General features: G+C 38.2%; 1 protein-coding gene across 3 annotated transcripts in view; it reads left to right on the top strand.

Annotated features, from left to right (window-relative positions):
* The window catches only part of SKA1 (spindle and kinetochore associated complex subunit 1), a 21,893-nt gene extending 2,489 nt beyond the window's left edge, over positions 1–19,404 (top strand). For all 3 annotated transcript variants that reach the window (XM_085322175.1, XM_085322176.1, XM_085322177.1), the window contains 5 exons: positions 67–191; positions 3,725–3,816; positions 6,072–6,209; positions 11,860–12,029; positions 17,592–19,404. In XM_085322175.1, the coding sequence (XP_085178301.1) occupies positions 67–191; positions 3,725–3,816; positions 6,072–6,209; positions 11,860–12,029; positions 17,592–17,740 (674 nt within the window). In that variant the 3' untranslated portion in view covers positions 17,741–19,404. The remainder of the gene's footprint in view (positions 1–66; positions 192–3,724; positions 3,817–6,071; positions 6,210–11,859; positions 12,030–17,591) is intronic.
* The last annotated feature ends 1,436 nt before the right edge of the window (positions 19,405–20,840 follow it).

Here is a 20,840-nt window from a genome sequence, read left to right as displayed (position 1 = left end):
TGATTTTTGAGCAGAAATCATTATAAACTTTGTTTTTTTTTTTGCTTAACATTCTTTTCTTGACAGGTCAAGAACCATCATTGAAATCTACGCTCTGTAAAATAGGACATGAGATGGTTCTCCTAAATGATCTCCTGAATAAAATGGAAATGGAAGTTCAGCAGCAAGAAAAACTGAACAATTTACTCAAGGTAATCCTTTTTTCTTTTGTAAAATATTGAAAGATTCAAAAATYTTTGACAAGTCCCAAGTCCCTGAGTGTTCTTTTGTAGATCTGAAGTGATATGTTTGGATTCAAGAAGCTGYTTACAAGTGTAAATGTGTCTTGGTTGCAACAGTGATGTTGTGATCACTGTTAGTGCAAATCATACCAGAAGACATTGGATCAGATTTTTATTTCCTAAACAGTTCAGAAATAATGTTATTTGTAAAAAGAGGAACTTTTTCAGGAATCACTTTATTCTTTTACAGAGAGAAATCTGCTGAATTAGGATGGGAAGAGTATGTAATCACCCACATGATCGAGACCAAACTCAGAATTCAGTTGACGTGTTGTGCACTCATTTTAAACCTTGTTGCCCAGAATTTTCTTCCAGTGGCAGCTATTGTCCTTTCTATTAACAAAATACGAACTAGACTGTCTGCAGACTGTATTCCTGATTCATGCTGCAGAATTCAATTAAGTGGCTATGCTGGTGACCTTTTGGTACTTTAGTGCTTTTGTAATGGTTATAATTCTGTTATGACAATGCTGTTGCATCTGCTTTTCTTAAATTTCACTGTTAGTCAAACTGAGTAGAAGAGAATTAAGTGGAAGTAGTGAAGACTAAGAAAAAAATCTAGAGATAATAAGGATCAGTGTCAGTCTGCCACCATGTCAGAACTAGTCAATGACACAGAATAGATCGATGAGGTGGATTGAGAACTGACTGAAAGGCAGAGCTCAGAGTGATCAGTGGCAGAGTCTAGTTGGAGGTCTGTAGCTAGTGGTGTCCCCCAGCGGTCAGTACTAGGTCCGGTATTGTTCAACTTATTCATCAGTGACCTGGATGAAAGGACAGAGCGCCTCCTCAGCAAGTTTGCTGATGGTACCAAGCTGAGAGGAGTGGCCAATACATCAGAAGGCTGTGCTGCCATTCAGAGAGACCTGGACAGGCTGGAGAGCTGGGTGAAGAGAAACCTCATGAAGTTCAACAAGGGCAAGTGCAGAGTCCTGCACCTAGGGAGGCATAACACCATGTACCACTATAGGCTRGGGGCTGACCTGCTGGAGAGCAGCTCTGCAGAGAAGGACCTGGGAGTGCTGGTGGATGACAAATTGACCATGAGCCAGCAATATGCTCTTGTGGCCAAGAACRCCAATGGTCTCCTGGGTTGCATTAGGAAGAGTGTTGCCAGCAGGTCAAAGGAGATGATCCTGCCCCTGGACTCTGGGCTCCCCAGCACACGAGAGACATAGAGCTACCGGAGAGAGTCCAGCGTAGGGCTACAAAGATGATCAGAGGGCTGGAGCATCTGCCGTATGAGGAATGACTGTGAGAGCTGGGCCTTTTTAGCCTGGAGAAGACTGAGGGGGGGATCTTGTCAATGTATACAAACAGGACCAGACTCTTTTCAGTGGCACCAAGCGACAGGACAAGGCAACAGGAACAAACTGAACCACAGGAAGTTCCGGCTGAATATGAGGAAGAACTTCTTTCCTGTGAGGGTGACAGAGCACTGGAACCAGGTTTCCCAGAGAGGTTGTGGAGTCTCCTTCTCTGGAGATATTCAAAACCTGCCTGGACGTGATCTTACTGAAAAGTATATCTTTTCACAAGAGTCGCTGGCAGTGACAGCAGAATAAAACTTCTTTAAGCAATCATTTTCTCAGGAAGTGAGGATGTCATTCTAGACTGCTGCCAGGTGGAAGGATAAACATTAGAATGAAGCAAAACTTTAAAAAAAAYTAAATAGCTGTCTCCACAAAACTGTGGTAAAATTCTGGGGAAAATGATATTGTGACATTAGTGGCAATGTATCTACATGTTGAGGGCTGTTGATCTAGCAGAAWTTATTTGCTCATTTAGGGTTGAAATGTGACATGGCTAATTGTGTCTGTAATATCGTATTTTGATAGTATGCTTCTTTCTGGCAGTTATTTGTCGTTCTGCTAGTGAACCATACTTGGCTTGCATACAACTCTTAAAGCAATTGCGAACATATTTTGTGAGCTCAGAAGGAATCAATGATTCGTAAGGGATGCGTCTGTTTTGTAAGACAAGGTAAATAAATACGATTTGCTGAACAGCAACAAACATTTTTAAAAATAACCTCTGAAAGGTTATGCTACTAGTGAAGAGCACTGATCAAGCATGTGTTTTTTGTGCTTACAAAATTTGGGTGTCTTCCTTCATAATACCTTGTTACCTTTAGATAAGATGTCTGAGTAGCTTCCTATTCTTTTTTCTTAGGAAGRTATTTCTTCTGCTAGAAGCCTTTGGAGAATCAGAGAACGTTCTCTAGTCCATTGCTTTTTCCTCTTGTTCAAAATCTATCTTTTTGAGCCCAGATAAGAATGGGATACTTCCTGCAATATGCCTGTAGAATCTATTGATAACAATGTGGTTATAGGAGTAGAAGACTAAAGAAGTCACAGTAGCCCATAAAACTCTCACAATTCTTTTTAAAAAAACTGAGACTTGGAGCAGACTTACTGGAGGATTATTAAGCAGCTCTCCAGCACAGTGAACACTTAGAAAAACAAGCCGTTCTGCTCTTTGGGGAAAAGCTGACAAGTATCACAGGCAGTAACTGTAAAAGCGCTAAGTTTATTGCAGGTAGTGTTGCTCACCTGGAATGATAAAGCCTTGGAGAAGGCATTTGCTTGCTTTGCCTACTGACTCTCCTACCTCATGTACAGTTGTGCTTTCCAGATAATGGTGTTGTCAGAACTTTTCCTGCAAAAGTAGGGAAGATGACAAGAAAAAGGAAGCAGCAGCACAACCAAGAATCAATGCCTGAAAACTTCTTTGCTTTTGTGCTAAAAGACAAAAGAGCTGCTTGTACCAAGATAACCCAAAAGATTGACAAAGTGGACAAAGATTGTCAGAGATGTTTGTTAAGTTTAGAGTTCGTGGTGTTCTCTCTTTTCCCCAGTTTGGTAGATATACAAGTCATATAAGCTTGAATGAAAAATCCAGAGCACTACTTTTCAATATTTTTGCATGTTGACGGTGTGTCTTTATAATAATGAATACAGGGGTCTGAATGAGTGGTTCTGGTTTTAGATATATGCAAAAGCTATGGAAACGGTATGTTCAATTAGAATATTCTGTCTGTTGTTTTAGTATGTTTTTGTCTTGCCTTCATTTGTTATGTTTTCCTGAAATTACTTTTGGGAATGTAGATAAGTTTTTCATGAAGGAAGAATTTCGTTTTCCTACCATTATCACAACCTTTCSTCTGCGCAAACCTATTAGGGCATATTGTTAAAAATTACTTCTTACCCACTTGGATTTCTCTGACATTTTGAGGATGTGTTCAGAGATGTTCATGTTTGCTCACTCTTAGCTTTGCTAGTTCCTCTTAGGAAAATTAGTTAAAAAATTGAAATTATGGAGACAGAGCAAACAACATTTGTTAATCAACTTATGAATTATTCTAGCATTGTCCTAATAGTAAAGTGATTTCGTTTGCATCACGTTGATAGTTTCAGATTTCTGAAGTCTAACGTGAATTTCAGGAGCTCCAGAAGTCTGCTGAGAGAGATCAAAATGAAGCACGTCACCTCCGTGAAAATGTTCCTCCTCATCTGCCTAAACCAACTCAGAGCTGGTATGTGACACTTGAGTGTGGAGGTAGCAGGCTGCTGCTGGCAGGTACAGCTGCAGCACTGTACAGCTCTACTCCTTTTATTGGATATTGACAGTGAACTTCTGGGGCCCAGTGCTGTCATATGTGTTGACCTATAGTTTGTTCCAGACTGATCGTTACCAAATACTGGACTTCTGCTAGAGCCTATCAAGTCCCTGAAATAAAACCTGTAAGATACCAATTTGCTCAAATGGAAGCTTCTGGTAGCAGCTGTGATATTATAGTAGAAAACTAATTCTTCAATAAGTCTGAGCATTGTTCCTTTAGAACTGCAAACATGCTAATTTGATAGTTGCAGTGTCTCTGTGGATGGGTTAGTGATCCAAATTTGGAGTCCTTAGAAYTGAATTTCAACACAGCCCTTTCCAAAACCATAAACCAAAAAAATTCTCTAACTCAAGCATCTTGCTGTGGGGACTTGAATTCCAGCTGTGGTGTTTTTATTCCTTCCCCATGGCCTAAAATTTATTTTAGCTAGCACTGATGTCCATCTACCTGTGAGAGGGCTATACTGAAAAAGCCGTTCAAAATAAAATAGCTGAAGTGAGAGAATGAGATACAAGTATGTGAAACAGAATAGCTCTCTATTAATCAAAAAGCTTCTAAGACATCATAACTATGAGGAGATTTCTTAGAGTGATCAGCTCCTTCTCTGGCCTGCTGGAATCACCTTTTATTTTTGAGTGATGTGAGTGTATACCAGACAGGGATCTTTTCTAGATTCTAGTGTCTGGAGATGCCAGCCTATGTTTCAGTCCTTGTAGCTTGTCAGGAAGCAATGCATTGATCCATTTGACTTCAGTGCTCCCAGTATATGTCGTGAGCCTATGAGCTTTACCCAGTCTTGCTCCTAGTGCCAGAGAAGCCTCAGGCTGAAAACATTACAGGTTTGTTCTATTAAAGTAAAAACTTAAAGATACGGAAACGAGGTTACAGAAGAGAAAAATTAAATATAATGTTTAGATTCTATGTAAGTGTTCTCCGATGTTGCAATACTGCTTGTATTAAAACTTGGATTAGTTTTAGCTGGTAAAGGGATGATGTGTCCAGGAGTACTTAATCTTCTGAATGCTATATTTTAGATGTGAACCCTTAGTTTGAGAAATGGCCTTCTGAAATATATTCAGAGAACTCTTGTTTCTTTTTAATTTCMTTTTCATTTTCCTGGATTTCAGAATTGCTCTGCTTTGTGGTGGGACACAGAACAGAGTTTTCCCCTTYTGCTCTGTGTTATGCACCAGACATTTGGGGAGTCCAGTAGGTGGCACTCACTGTCCTCTGCACTGCTGTCATGTTCCACGAAAAGTGAGATGCTAGGCCTGTAGCTGAATATATGGGGCACTGCTTTGCCATTCACTATCTTGTGCTGTAGGCCTTGTATCTTGAGGGTTGAGACAAAGATTCCTCTTTTGTGGTAAGGCTAGATCAAAGGAGAGTTTCAATTCTTTATAATATGTCATCTTGGTGGCACTTTATTTCTGTTGCACTTTTCATGTCAGTCTTATCCTTGTATTTGATGACAAGGTGGCATTGAAATTGGCCAAATGCATCCTTCTCTTTTCTGTCCTGCTACCAATGAGTAGGACAGTAGCTAGGTGGGTGGCTAGCAAACAGTTCAGTGCTCAAGGCCCTGAGCTGCAGGTTTAGAGGAGGGGGTAAATTTATAAGAAGTAGTGTTATAATAATCATTTGAAGCAGGAAATACCTCGGTTTGGGGGTTTTTRTTTTTGCATCTTGCCTAAGAGAATCATACAGGCTGCTGGATGGTGTTGAGTGAGTTTGTTTCAAAAGATTAATGCTTGAGTCAGGCTTCCCAAGATTTGAACTTGCTTCAAAGAGCTGTGAAGCATTTCAAATCTGCCTTTTAAACCRTAGCTCTATGCACTGGATCATCTGATAAAATGTAAGGCGTCATGTTCTGTGAAATATAGTGATACATTGAATTTTTAACTGCAGTACTGCATTTGGATTGCTTCCAATTCACCTGCTAGCCATCTTTCTTGTAGAGAAATGAAGAGCTGTAATGAAGTCAGCTAAAATACAGCATTTGAAAGTGATTTATTTATTTATTTTTCAGAAAAGGTCATGAATTGTATTCATTGAGCCTAACAGATTGTTTGGAACTTATCCTGCGATTGAGCAGACCTCRATAACATATTGGTTCTGCTGACTGCTTATCTGCTATTTATACACTTGATATTCATTCGTTTTTACAGCATCACTGGGCTAACGGTGAAATGTGGAGAACAAACAAAAGTCTCAGAACCTGAACGTGCAAAGAAATCTGTAAAAGAGCCAAGATTTATTAAAGAAGCAGCCTTAATAACTGCAGAAGAATTTGAAAATGTTCCTGCGTAAGTAAGCATGGTTTTTTTTAGGTGCTATCATGCTATTTTGGGAGACAAACAGATTTGGGAATGTGAACTCTTGCAGAACTGAGACTGACAGAAATATTTTGAAATTTTAATGTTCCACATAATGAATTATCGGGCTGATAGCACCAAATAGTCGTTCTGTGATATGAGGAAACCTGAAAATGAAGCAGACAGAGTTAATTAGGTCATTTTTAATGTATATGTTGGGGAGATTGGAACTAATTAGTTAAAATAAAACTGCTTATCTGAAAAGTCACTGCAGTTTTATGAACAGAAACATATTAGCTAATAGTTAGGTTCACTTTTTGTTTTGAGAACTGACAATAAAACGAGCCATCATCTCATAAGATGAAAGATAAGCCCTACGCTTAAAAGAAAAAAGGCAAAGATAAGTACTGTTTTAATTGATCTGGCTTTTGGTGTTGGAAAAAGTCAAGTTTTGACTTACCTGTTCGAGACAGGAACAGAAATCAAAGTTGTTAAAACCCACCTCCCACCGAAATTTTCTGAGTTTCTGGAATAGGAAGCTGGTTTTCTCCCTGCCATCAGGAACTGGTTAATAAGTACCCTTGCTCAAAGGCTTTCGTGCAGGAATAACTTTTTCTTAAATGGGATTTTGGGGCAATGACAAATATCTCTGCAAAAATGAGACAATTCCTTTCATGCCTGAGGCCAAACTGTTACCTAAATTCAGAGTTCAGCCTGTGCCCTGACAATTTCAATAAGATTTGTGTGTGTGTGTGTGTGTGTGTGTGTGTGTGTGTGTGTGTGTGTGTGTCAGTGCATGTTTTTCTTGGGGCTGTGCTTAGAGCTTCCAGAGTTTTCAGGTAAGCAATGTCCATTTTCTCCCACTGATGGCTCAGTGCTAAAATGAAGGCGCATGAATGTTGAGCTAATAATGAAGTATTCTTTCGGTTGCTTCTTAAAAATGCATGTCACTAGTGTTTTTATTCTGCAGGTTACCTGCAGTGTTTGTGGTGTTTTATTCCTTTAGGTACTTTTCTCCTAGTACAACTTTGGAAAGGTGAAGCTGGAGTGTGCAGATTCTTGGCCTTTGCCTGTGCTAAGGCAAGAAAAGTAGACCTAGACCATTCCAGCCAAATGTTGTTTTAAACTCCAGTTAAGGCGGTGATCTTCCCTGCTAACTTTCAAGTGTTCTACTATCCCTGAACGTAGAACATTTTCCAGTGGTGTTTGTGGGTGGCGAGTATGGAGACAGAGGCTAACTGGATACTRCTGTATTCATTGCTCACTTATAGAAAGATTGTATCTTTGACTGTGTTTTACTGTGCTATAGAAATATCTTTATTCAGATGGGGAAAAGCATATTTGATGTACTGTGGGAGAGACTGGCATGATTTTAAATAGTTCTATTAATCTACCAATATTTTTTGTTATCTAGCAATGTTGTAATATGTGATTGGGGAGTCTACCATGCTTGCAAGTTCACTTACTGTTCAGTCTAATCTAAGCAACAAATGTTTATAACTCCAGTTTTCTCACACCTAGTATATTCTGCTAGAAGAATCAAAATTTGGTTTACATCCCAGTTCTCCAGGTCAATCTGCACTAGTTTTGATGTAGGCTTTCTTTTATACCTTCTAGCAATAGTAAGAAGGGATACTACTTTTTTTTTTTTTAAAAGCTCTGATCCCAAAGCTGTCTGACTTTGATAGCACAGGACTGTGCATATGCTAATTTTATCTGAAAGAATTAATRAAGTGCAACTGTATCATTGTGTAGGGGTCTAAATCCCTTATCGATTTGGTATCATGGGTTCTGCATCAGCTAAGAATCTCATTCCCCAGCTTCCTTTCCACCACAGCTGTGGGAAATCTTTAGCTGAAAGATCTAGGTGTTTTTGCCCCCTTTATGCTGWATGTGGATGGGAATCTATCCCAAATGTCCGTAGGGCAATAAATAGAACATACCGTCTCCAGTGACTTGATATTTTAGAACTCTACAGCAGATATTTAACAAAGGTACACACTGTGTTAAGGTGCAGATATGGAAGTACCTTGCTCAGATAGAATATTCTCACCCAATAAAAAATTTGCAAATTTTTTTTTTTTTTTTTTTTTCCCCAGGAAGATTATGATATTGGACAGTAGATGTCTCAGTTGACTGAGCAAATTAAAATATTTGCTTTATTCATTTTCAATTTTATTATTTTTTAAAAATAATATTTTTAGAATCTACACTTGCATTATAGCTCATTTCTCAGAAGCTGGTAACTTGGGGGAATRTGTTTCTTTTAGTCTAGGTATTTTTGAGCAAGTGAGGGCTGACCACTAGGAAGATTGTCTTTTTTCCAGTTTTATGTACATAGTAGATCAATATTATGCTTTTCTCTGAAGAACATATTAATGTATTAATGATTGAGGTGGAAAATGTGTGCTATAGAAGGGGCTTCTGTGGATCCAGAAATCAGTTCTGATTAAAAAAAAAAAAAAAAAGTAGAATTCTGAGTTTTGAATGTGGTTTTGGTGGAATGAAGCAGACTTGAAATTTAAGTTCAAAAATCATCCATTTAATTTAGATTTATCAACTTTATTATATTTTTATATTAATGTATGGACTGAACTAAGTGACAACAATTGTCAGTTTGTTAGCCATAGCTGGATAGAAATATGAGAGGATTGTGGAACAGCTTGAGTTTGTGCATAACTATAAGGATCATGTAGAAGAAAAACTGCGGACACTTTGGGCAGCATTTAGTTTTAGATGAAGGCACCTACATTTATGTATCTGTGACACAGACATCTCTGTGTTCACTGAGTGCCTCAGCCCCTCTAATATCTTAATATCTAATCAATACAATCAGTCAGTGAAGCCAGAAAACAGCTCGGCTGCCAAGGGTGTGTTTTGGTTGCTGAATCATAGGTGTCTAGTGCCATTGAAGATGCTTTGGCATGTCCTGCCACGTTTTTAGTTACTGCATATTCTGTAGCTGCTATTATCTGCTAGCCCCATGTGAGCATCCTGAATGCTTGAAGGCATCTCAGAAAGCACTGGGTTCTTAGCTTTAGGAGAGGCAATCCTACCTCTCTCTTTCTACTTTGGGATGAGCTGAGTTGTCTCCTGGCTTTGTTGACTGTATTGGCTATGTCTGCACTGATGAACATAGGAACATAAATAAGGTCATTTTACACTTTGGACCTTAATCCTCATAGTTGACAGAYTTCTCCATGGCTTTTTGAAAAGGGTGAGGACCACAGATAGAGCAATAAATTGCAGTTCATGTATGTAGACAGAGTACTTCTATAGTTATGGGTAGTGTTACTCATTTACGCTGAATGTGACTGCGTTTCAGGGGTGATGGTGCGCTCTTTTACTTTAAACATTGTTAGGAATGCAAAGTAGAGTATTTTATAAAAATGGCTGCGCCTCCAACTTTGAATCTGGATTAATCAAAATACGAATAAAGTTGGAAGCTAAACTTGTTATCTAACATTGTGTTGATCTATCTGCATAGTTTTTTGGATGGATCTACTCTGCACGGTTTCGCATGACAAGATAATAGGATTAATCTGTAAAATACCAGTTGCCTTTTGTGCTTAGTCRCTAAAGATTCTGTAGTATTTTTACTACTGCCATGCCTTTTCTGATTCCTATTAAATTCAAGTTACAAACCACAGCGTGTTTGTATTTATAGCAGGGAAAACAATGATCTTAACTGACTGGCTACAAATAACTTGGTGGTAAGTCAATTTGAAATCAGAGCAATTACTTTGATTTCAGGGATTCCAAGATATCTAGTGCAGATTTTTTTTCCTTTTCTTTTTTTCCCCCCCAAATAGTGATTATTTTAAAAACCACAACAAGCACTTCCTTTTAGTTGCTAGCTGTAGAATGCCAACCCACATTATATTTTAGAATATTGAATTTTTAATTGATTAGCTACTTGTGCTTTATATTCTTTGCAAGAATTTCAAAAATTGAGTTTTTGCAGTCAGATTAAAATGAAGGAACAATTTCTTGTCCACTGATCTCTTCAGTCTTACTGCCTTACAGCTTTTAGTCACCTGACAGACTGGGAAAAAAAACATTAATTTTTAATTTTAACACTTTTTAGTGTTACACTAAATAGAATGTATATAGTTTCACGCACCTGCAAACTGGTACTGAACCAAACACAAACAGAGGACAGATGTTGCTTTTCTTTTCTGTAAATCTRTTTGAAGAAAGTTGGAAGTGAAAATGATACGTTGGGATAGGGTTGCTGTATATTCGATTGTGGAAGCTCTAAGGCAGTTGCTTATGTTCAGTGAAATTGTGTTTATATTGGGGTAATACCTTAAAACAGCCTAAATGAGTTGAAGTAAGAAAGCTTAAAGTCATCTCGGCCTCTCCKTCCCTCTCTGTGTACAATATTCCCATTGTAAGGTGAATTGGAGCATAAGGGAAAGGTATCCAAGCTACCCRAGTTCTGTATTTGTAGGTCCCTGGAACATGATACCATGCCATGCAGGATTCCCCTGTTCAACAATCTAAGCATGTTAGCCTTGCACTGCATCTGTGATATAATACCCATTTTAGCATGTGAATGCTCTGATGAAACTAAGCTCTGTAACAGGGCAGTAAGGCTTCATTTTCCCTTTTTTTGAAAATAGTAGTAGCAGCAAAATGCTTTTCACTGTGCCAGCCAAGCTTAAAAGGAGTAGGCTGATTTCTGGAGGCTTTGTTCTGTGTTTTAGAGATCAAACGTGATTCTTTCTAACAAGAGAATGGCAGCTTTGTTTTTTCAGGCTTACCAAAATAACAGGCATTTAATGTTCTGAGGAGAAAAAAAAATTGTTGCCATTTCTCTGCATTGTATTTTTTACTTTTTTTTTTGTGTGTGATAATGATTTAGTGCTATGCAGGGGTGAGTGCATTTAGTTCATGAGAATGTTGCAGCAGGGCAGAATGCAGGGCTTTTCCTTATGGTATTTGTTTATGTTCTACTGTTTGTGTTTCAAACATGTCATTGGAAAATATGCAATAACATCTGAAAAATTACCAAAACAAACAGTTTAACTGCTTTATTTTAAATCCTAAATTTAGCCTAGACTTTTATTGTAGTGATATATATATATATATATATATATATATATATATATATATAAAATATATATAGTAGTGATATATATATAGATAGATATTTTTTTTTTCCAAATTGCTTCCCAGTTTGTAGCTTTGTAGACTATTTCCTTTCCTGGGATATGTCTTTACACTTATAAATACAGAATAACCTTACTTRCAAATACTCTACTGTTCTAATATTTCCACATCACTTTGTTTTTATCCTCTTGTGCTTCCTGTACCTCTAGGCTGTTGTCAGCAAATACTATTATTTTGATACTAGTTTTATGAACTTCTCTGACAACTCAAAAAAGGATGATGGTACTGTAGAACTTCTGTGCCTATATAGTTAGGTGGGCTGTACACTAGAAGAAGAAAAACCCTGGTATTTCTTCAAAAAAACAAAGGAATGCCAGCAAGTTAAAACACAGATTCATTAACATAAAGCAGAAGAAACAGTCTCTACCTAGGAATACTACATTCAACTAGGACTTGGAAAAGAAAAATAAACACAGCGCTTCAGAAACTTTATTGTTAACCATTTATTTATTTATTTATTTATTAGGTACATGAGAGGTCGTTTAACGTATGATCAAATTAATGCAGTGGTTCAAGACATGAACAAGGCCGTGGTTAGCAAGTACAGGATCCTCCATCAGCCATTAAAATCTATGAATGCAGCTGTCAGAAATCTCTACCACAGATTCCTGGAAGAAGAAACTAAGGATACAAAAGGTATCTCTTACATTTGTTAACACGAAACTCGTAGCATGTGGATGTTGCAATGCAAGTATAAAACTACTCGAAAATCGCTTAGATGACTTATGACAGCAGAYGCTTTTCATGTTATGGTTCAACCTGAAACATCTCATTTTCAGAAAACAGACCATCAGTGCGTTTTGAAAGTTGGTAATCTAATTTGTGGGAGTTCCTTAAAAGCATCAGTTTTGAAAAACTTTGGAAATCCTGCTGCAACTAATTCTCAGATGGGGAACAGAAAAACACAAAACAATCTGTAGACTTAAAAGGGCTTTCCCTTCCTTCCCACCAGGGATGCCACAGTCTAAATCAGACTTGGCCCTGAACAGTTTCTATTCCCTCTGGAGGCATCAACAATGCTTTGGCAGCCCAAAGCAATGAACTTTCATTTTGGCTTTATTGACTGAAGAGGGTAGTTCTCCCTTTGATATAAATGAAGGAGAATAAAAATGAGATCCATCTCCACATAGTATTCCACATAGTATTCTAGACCACAAAGGCAATAAATACATTTACTTTGGAGTACTGGATTGTCACCACGATTGCAACAGGAGTCTAGTTTATTCATGCCTTTTTTGTACTACCTTAATATCCTGTCTCCTGAGCTAGTAATAACAGAGGAATGGGTGACAATGGTAAAATGGTACCTAAAATATCAGCATTGTTTCCCAAATAATTTTAAATGAAATCCTRCTGGGGACTGGCCAGCATCAATGATTATTTATATCTGGATAAAGACAAAGGTTCTGTACCTGCAACAGTGCCACAGTAGCTTATCAAAGGCTCAGACTAGTTAGCTGTTAAGACAATAGGCTTTCTGCCTGACCTCCTGTTTAAGAACCATGGCTAGATAACTGCTTCATCTCATTGCAAGACCTTGTAGCTCTTGTTTTCCTACTCCTTTGCTACTTCTTGACAAATGTTTAGCTCATCTAGTACCTGCTGCAGAATTTGCATCCTTCGGAGACAGGGTGATGTAATCTTGCACTAGGCACTGCTTAGGAGACTCTAGGTGAGGCGATATAATTTAGGAACAAGGATTATTATTTTGACTGAATAGTTTCCCCATAACTGACTTTGATTCCTTTATCTAGTTTGAAAGCACGTCATTTTCACTGTGCATTCCGAAGGTTTTCGCTAAAACACACTAAGTTTTAATCTGGAATTACTATGAATAAACTTGGTAACCAAACTGAATGAATTGAGTTTTCAGCTTTTAAGCTAGAGTGGATATCAACTATTTTAAAAACTTAATCTAAAGTTGGGAAAGGTAATCAGTCATCCCACAGTGGCTTTGTGGAAGAGAAGGCTATCTGTGTATCCTAAGAATTTGTCCTGCCTCTAGAAGCATAAAGGAGCATAATTGCACCGAAATGTCTGTCTGTCTCAATTTACAAGCTGGTCATATCTTACAGGTTCATTTTGCACAGATATGTGACACTGTAAATCTCTAATATTAGAATCTACTTTTGGACACTCCTTTCGAGTACATATATATAATCTATTCCTGGAAGGGGAGTACTGTGTATGTCTAGCTTGGAGATGTCCCTAGAATGCCCTTATATTTCCAAGTTCAGACATAGTGTGGAGCAAACTCCCTTTTGTCTCACCAAAATAGAACTCTTCGACATCATCTTGATACCTGCTTCTCAATTTCTGCTGTTAACAGACTGTCCTTAGCATTCACTGTATACCAAAAAGTCACCTTATGCTATACTAAAACTTTATTTTCTTTACTTTGGATTATCCGTGATCAAGATTGTCTCAATGTTGTGGCATCATGAGAACATCACTAGCTGCTAGATTTCAAATGTGACTCATCTGCCAGGAGGGAGTTCTGAGACTATGGGCATGCCTAACATGTTTTTTTTATTTTGAGAGCTACGGGACAAACTTGTCAGATGAAAGTCAATGTTGTAAAAGAYTTTAATAAAAGCATACCAAACACATACAACTAGACTATCTCGTAAAACTGGCCTCTAATTTGGGCTCAAATAGAGTTCAGTAGACAAAATTTGCCTCAATCTAATGATGGTGCTTACTAGTCTGAGATATCTTAAAACAAAAGCAGTTGAATTTTGGATTCTGATAATAGTTTTAAACTAAAGTCCACAGAGAAGGAAAAGGTGAGTCAAAACCACAGAAGGAATTCCTGGGTGGAAACAAATGTCAAAATATTGACAGTTTGGTCTGTGGAGCCATGAAAATGGCAGAGCTGAAGGAAGTGTATAGGTATGGGTCCTGTCAATCCCTGGGGTTTAGTGTCAGTGTTCTCGRTGCTGTGATGGCCCAGGATGATTATGGGACTCAAAGTTCTAGCATGCCAATGGGTGACCCTTTCATACATAACAAGTGTACTGTTCTGCTAGGGAGGTAGCTGAAAGAGAGAAAGACACATCAAGGTGTTGACAGAAAATAGCTCTATTTCAGTGAGATGTACTTGTCTGTAAGTTACTTGTCTACTTGACAGTTGTTAGGTGTCATTAGTGTGCAGCTTTGAATATTGTTAACCTACAATAAACTTTTTGGTTTAACTGTCACTGCCCTTGGGGCAATAGTAAGGAATTTGACCCCATAGCTATAAGAGAGGTTAAATGCCAGAACATCCTTCCTATGCTTGGAATGCTGTTTAATCTGTGTTGTGGTCCTCGGCAGCATCAGTTGCAATGAGAGCGCCATTCTAGACACTTGAGAAAGGTACCACTACTTAGAGAATTTTCTGTCAGAGAATGTTTTTTTGTGTATATGAGACTGTTGAGACTTTTAATTCCTTCAAGTAGCTGAGAGCCATTCTTCATTTTCTTGTTTATGTTGGAGAGTTCAGTTATGAAACTAGGACATTTAGCATCTGAGAGGTTGCTTTTTTTGTATGTGACTAATCATCTAGAAAGTTTAGAGAGAGGTCTGGCAGCCTGACAGACAGCTCTTATTTGATCAGCACAAAATGATTAAATGTCTTTATCCATTGCATTTTTCAGAATGAGGTTGTGCAGTCATTGATTTGTTTGCTTAAATTTCTACTGTTAGTGTGTGTTTAGGATTCCCACTGTTTCTCAGCCTGGGCTGGTTGCCAGCTGACCTGTTCCTCTGATTTCAAGATGAGCAAAGATGCTGTCTAGGTTGTCAGAGTGGTTTCCCACTGAGTAAGGTGATTTAGTAAGTTAGTTTAGTTACTTCTTTAGTGCATGGAGTTGTTATTTCCAACCAAACCATGATCTTTTAACCAGCTTTGTTTTGTCAATGAATGACACATGGTTATGCTGAATGTTGCTGCCCTGAATTCTGGGCAAACATTAGTCAGTGCAGAATATGATTTTTCTAAAGACACACTGTTTCTACCCAGTTGTGTAACTGGTATATGGAGTATCCCTGGGTTCCTAGTACTTACAACAACTTGCCTTTTTTAGCAGCAGATCTCTGTTGGGAGTGCACCATTTTGGTATATTACTCTATTACTAGAAATTACAAATCCTCTTCTTCCATCTGTAGTTACATTTTTTTTAAAAGTGTTTTATTTATGTAGGACTCTTCCTACCAGTAATGAAACTTTTTCACATCTTCTCCTCTGTATATGAATTTGACAATGTTGCAAGCTCCCAGCAGTTTCCAGTGTAGCCCTGTTTTGGGGAAATCTCCAAGCTTTTGACAGTTTTACTGTGTCTGGGAGATTCTACTTCCTATTAGATTTCTGTGTCACCAGCTCTCAAAACAGCCYTTCTTTGTGTGAGAAAGTGCAACTTGTTATGCTTTGGATCTATCTGAGCAACATATTGTGGCACCATGCCCTATGATGGGCATTCTAGGGCCTCAGTTTTAATGACTGTCATGTTTTTGGACATACCTTTGAAATTCAGTGTGTCCTGTTAGATGACTTGCAAGATGAGATTTAAAGATAAAATAATGTATTACTTAAAACACAAACTTACTTGTGTAAGCATGTTTTTTTTAAAAAAAAAAAAAAAAAAAAAAAAAAAAGCCTTCCTGGCAGCTTCAGTTTAACAGCTAACATCAGCTACTTCTCCAGGGTTAAACTGGAAGCTGTCTTTCTCAATAAAAACAAGAGTCATACCATCTTAAGTTATCTAGGATGATGCTGCCTCTGCCTCACTCCTAAGGTAAAAGGAGGARGAGAAAGGTTGCCCTCCTTTTTCCAAGCTAGAGCTCCTTTAACCTTGCTAACTTGTTTCCTGCAAGATTGAGAAGCATGATCCTATGGAAGGATATATTATTTCCTTCTACTTACTCTCCTTAAGGATAATTGTATGTTTCATTCTCATACCTTAATTAGTACATTCTCTGGTTTCAGGTTGCTTTTCTTTRTTACTTCCTGTAATATTATATAAGGTTTTATTAAATGTACAGTCATTTTACTAGATATATAATTATTTCCCCTCTGAACAGCGTAAAAATACTGAATATAAGATCACAGTGGATTTAGGAATGGAGCACTTGGAACAACTTCCTTCCTTCCTTCCTCTTGTGTGTACTGTTCACTTGTGGGGATTTTCTCTTGGGATTCTGTTGCAGGCATTTCAAATGCTCTAGCTCTAGTTCAGGCCTTGGTTTCTTATAAGCACTTGATAATGAGAATTTCCTTTTTGAAGTAATCAACTGTGAGAATGGAGGGACTGCCAGCTCCAATGGAGAACCTTTCTTATGCCATATTCTTAGACAGAGAAAGGATGCTGTTCCAAGCAGTTTTTTTTCTTACATTGTCTTAATTTAATTAAGCATTATTGTTCCCCAAATCAGATAGAAATCAGAGGAGAGGTGGGCTGCATAGCTTTGTATGCAGGGCTCTGTCCTTTTATTTGCAAAGGACCAGTTCTTGAACTTTAATGCTTGCTGGGAGACCACCATCACACCACGTGTTATTTCGGAGACCTGCCAAGCAATCACTTGGTATTCAAGTTATGCTACTACTGAACTCTCTTCTGTGATTGAAACACCGAAGTGTGATGCCTTTCTTTGTGAAGTTGTGCTGTGATCCTTAAGCAAACCCTGAGCATCTATTTTCTTTTGCTCAGGTCAGTGCTTTGTGKGTCACTAAGTAGGATACGTATGGGCAAGCACTGAAAGAGAAGTTCACTGACTGTTAGTCGTCAAGGCTCTTTTTGATGTGCTGTCCATTTACATTCTGCTGTCTGCATCTTGCAGTACACTGGAGTGCCTTCTGTCTGGACTCTAGTGCTGGTCCCGGGTGGTGTTTGGGGCTGCTGCATACTTTATACCCCAGTAGAAGAGCATGGATTATTGGAGAGGTTTTAGTAGATACAGCTGACAACAGACTGGCCTCACTGAGTGAAGCTTTAGGACAGAGCAGGTTAGTTGCACTTAATATAAAGGTTCGTAATCCTTCCTTTTGATGACAAAATTGGAATGTAGGACAAAGTTCTTGAAATGGTGTGAGGTCATCCTACTGCTGGATATGTTTTTGTTAGTATGTGGACTTCTTAGAAAGATCAGATTGTTACTTTTGAAGTGCTAAATGTATCCTACGACATGATTTCTATATTAAGGTTACTATTTGTTTTCTAGGTGAATTCTTTATTGTGGAGGCTGATATCAAAGAGTTCACTCAGCTGAAGGTGGATAAGCGCTTTCATAGCATCCTCAATATCCTGCGCCACTGCCAGAGAGTGAGAGAAGTCCGTGGCTCCCGACTTGTGCGCTATGTCATCTGCTAGAGAGTTTCCTGGACTCTGCCTGTGCAAGATATGGAGGGCTAAAGCRTTTTGAGATGCAGACATGTTATATTGTCTGCAGAGAGATAGTATGTATTGGCATTCCCATTCAACTCCCCTTTTTCCTATAAGGTGGTAGTGGAAAGGAAAAATTCTCTCTTCTAAATTAGGATTGGAAATATTAAATGACCTTGAAGTATTTTAGTTTTGTTCTACAGACTTGAAAAACTACTGTCTTTTGGTAAATTACAAATTCAAAACAGATGCTCAACTGACACACCTGTGTTTACAGGTGGTTTTAATCATGTTTTCATGCCAGTACTGCAAGTTCTGTTAATCTTCTTTTTCTTTTTGTTTGAGATGGAGATTGTRTTTAAAACTGTGTCATTACTCAAAGGAAGCATTTGTGTGGGTTTTTTTTCTTTTCCTCTAATGCCTCAAACCAATTTCCAGATTTCCTTTTCTTAATCTTTTTCTTCTTATCCTAATTGTATGTTTTGAAGTTTACTACATCACTTGAACAGGAAGATCTGAAGTAGTTTAAACATTTCCAGACTGATGTTTGGTAGTTCTGCTAGCCATATGGTTTTCATACTTCATTATGCAGCCAGATTTTTTGCTCAGTCCTATCCCATTAGAATTGAAGCAGTAGACCAGTGGATTTTAACTGAAGATGTCGACTTCACTTATTTTTTACTGATTAAACTCTTTACAGTTTTTATTACAGAAGATTGCATTCAGAAATCTTATTACTGTAGTAAATTCTAGAGTAGAATGGTTGTGATAAATTTCAACTGCAAAATTGTTTTGACAAGAAATTTTTTTTCTTTTGTGAGACTGTACTGGTTGTTATACTAACCAGCTTACTTAAAATACCTTGTGTTGTACATTGTCAGCAATAATATGGATGAACAGAAGACTCTGAATGAATTTTGAACCTTCTCACAAAAGAGACTTTGGCAAGTGTTAAAACTGGATTCTGCAGTGTGGTCTTTCAGGGGTTTTTTGGGTTGCCAAGATTCAAGCTATGGTCTCTACTCTGCATAGTACTGGAATATATTCCATGTTCACATAAAAACACAGCAAAAGAGGAAGAAGTACAAAATCTGAATTTTGTCAGTTGGGTCCATCTGTTACTTTCTACAATGTTTATTTTATACCAGATAAGCTATGGAGACTTGCATCCATGGATCATAAAGTCCTTTTTTTTYYYYTTTTTTTTGGCCCAGCTTTTTGTGCTGTAGGGAATTCCATGGTAGGCTTGTACAGAGAATCTCATGCTTAATGTTACTGCATGAGAAAGAAGGTGAGCAAGCACCCATGGCTTGCAGCATACTCAAGTACTGGCAGTTAAGTTTGAGGCAGGACCTGTGCTAAAATGAGCTGATGAACCACCCCCTGAGAAAATAGAGCCTGAGGCAAAGGAAACGCTGTTGTCTGTTCTTTGTTGTCAAAAGCTGTMTTTTTTCTTTCAGCAGCCTTTCCATGCTTTGTCTACTGTTTTTCATCCAAAATTCTTGGATGTGTTTGGCTGGAAGAGAAGAATGAATAACCAAGTGCCTTATATTCTTCGTACTCTTTAGACTCTTTCATATTGAAAATGCAGAACTTTAGGCCTTCCATTTAATAAAAAGAAATCTCTTCATAAAGCAGTTTCAGTGGCTTGCCCTTTATTTTATGTTTATACTTCTGAATTTTTTTTGTGAGTATGCTGCAGACTGTCCAACAGGCTGACTTCTGTTTTTTTGCTGCTCTCCTTTGATTGTCTGACTCATCTCTCCATCCTGTACTAGGTGGAGATCCTGTTGCTTAGGTGTTGCTAGAGAATGTAGCTGGACTCATGAATGCAAGGCTATTTCAATAATCTACATTATGTTGACTATTTTTTTTTTCTGTCAGGGATTTACTAGGTGATTATATGCTTTAACTTTAAAAGTGTGAGGAAGAAGCAGGAAGAGATAGAATGGCTGAAGAAGGACCAAGTTTAAGTGAACACTTTGCAGTAAGGAAAGGCTTAAGTATGCAGGAGAGCTCTGGAAGGCTTCGAGAGGAACTTTGTAAAGAGCAAGATGTTAGTTTGGGAGAACTAGACTGACAGGAGCTGTCTAATGCCTTGATTATCATCAAGGAAAGATAACAGATCCTTTTTCAGAATTTGTTTAAAAATTGTTCTCAAAATGTTTCATTCCTACTGTTCAAAGTAGGAGTTGTCTGGATCATGAATAAATGGTACCCATATAGCAATAGGCACAGGAGGTGTACAGGCCTTGCAGCTCTCTGCAGATGGCGTGGTATCTGTGTCAGCCCATCAATGGCCAAAACCAGTGGGGCTGCAGCTTTCTACCACAGGAGTGGGAAAGACGCAGGATTTGAAAGTTGTACTGGAGGGGGAGCAGCAAAGTGATCAAACCCGCAGCTGAYGTGCACTCTGACTGCTGGTGTAATTGCAAACTAGCCAAAGCCTAACTGCTGTTTTTAAAACAGGTGATCCAGCTTGGACCAGCTTGCAATGTGACCACCCTCGCCACAGTGCAAAGGCTGCTGTTGTCAGCAGCACTCTTCATGCTTAGCGTGAAGCTGAGGTCTTGCAGATTGCCTTCTGCTAGCTATTTTCAAGGAAGAAAAAAAAAAACCCAAAACTACTAATGCCATACAACATAACGTTGCTTTTGGCTGTTCACAGTTAACAACTGATAGTTCAGACAAAGTTTCTTCTGTTTGGGTATCATCGCTGTGGGGCTCTACACTTTTTTATTTTTTTTAGTACTTGTTTTGGTCTCAGTAAGCTTGGTTGCTACATTGTTGGGTTTTTTTTTTCCTGCCTGCAATTTCTTTTAATGTTTCATTGTGGGTATTGCACAGTTTGTGATTAATTAGATGTTGGTTAACAGCTTTCAGTCTGTTACTATGGAGTTTTTAGTTTTCTAAACTATTTTCCCTTGGGCAAATTCTCACAAGTGTGCTCGTTATTTGCAGCCCCTATCCTGACACTGTGTTTTCATTATTACTTTCTCTTGCTTCTCATGAGGAAGGCTAGGCACAGACTATAGTTGCTCACTGTGCCCTTACACCTTTCTTTCTTAAGCAGTTAACGCTGAATTGT

Source organism: Rhea americana, unplaced genomic scaffold (assembly GCF_003343005.1).
Source record: "Rhea americana isolate MKP2758 unplaced genomic scaffold, rheAme1 scaffold_75, whole genome shotgun sequence".
In the NCBI taxonomy this organism is placed as follows: Eukaryota; Metazoa; Chordata; class Aves; order Rheiformes; family Rheidae; genus Rhea; species Rhea americana.
The sequence above is the reverse complement of the archived record's forward strand: the minus strand, read 5'-3'. Positions and strand labels throughout refer to the sequence as shown.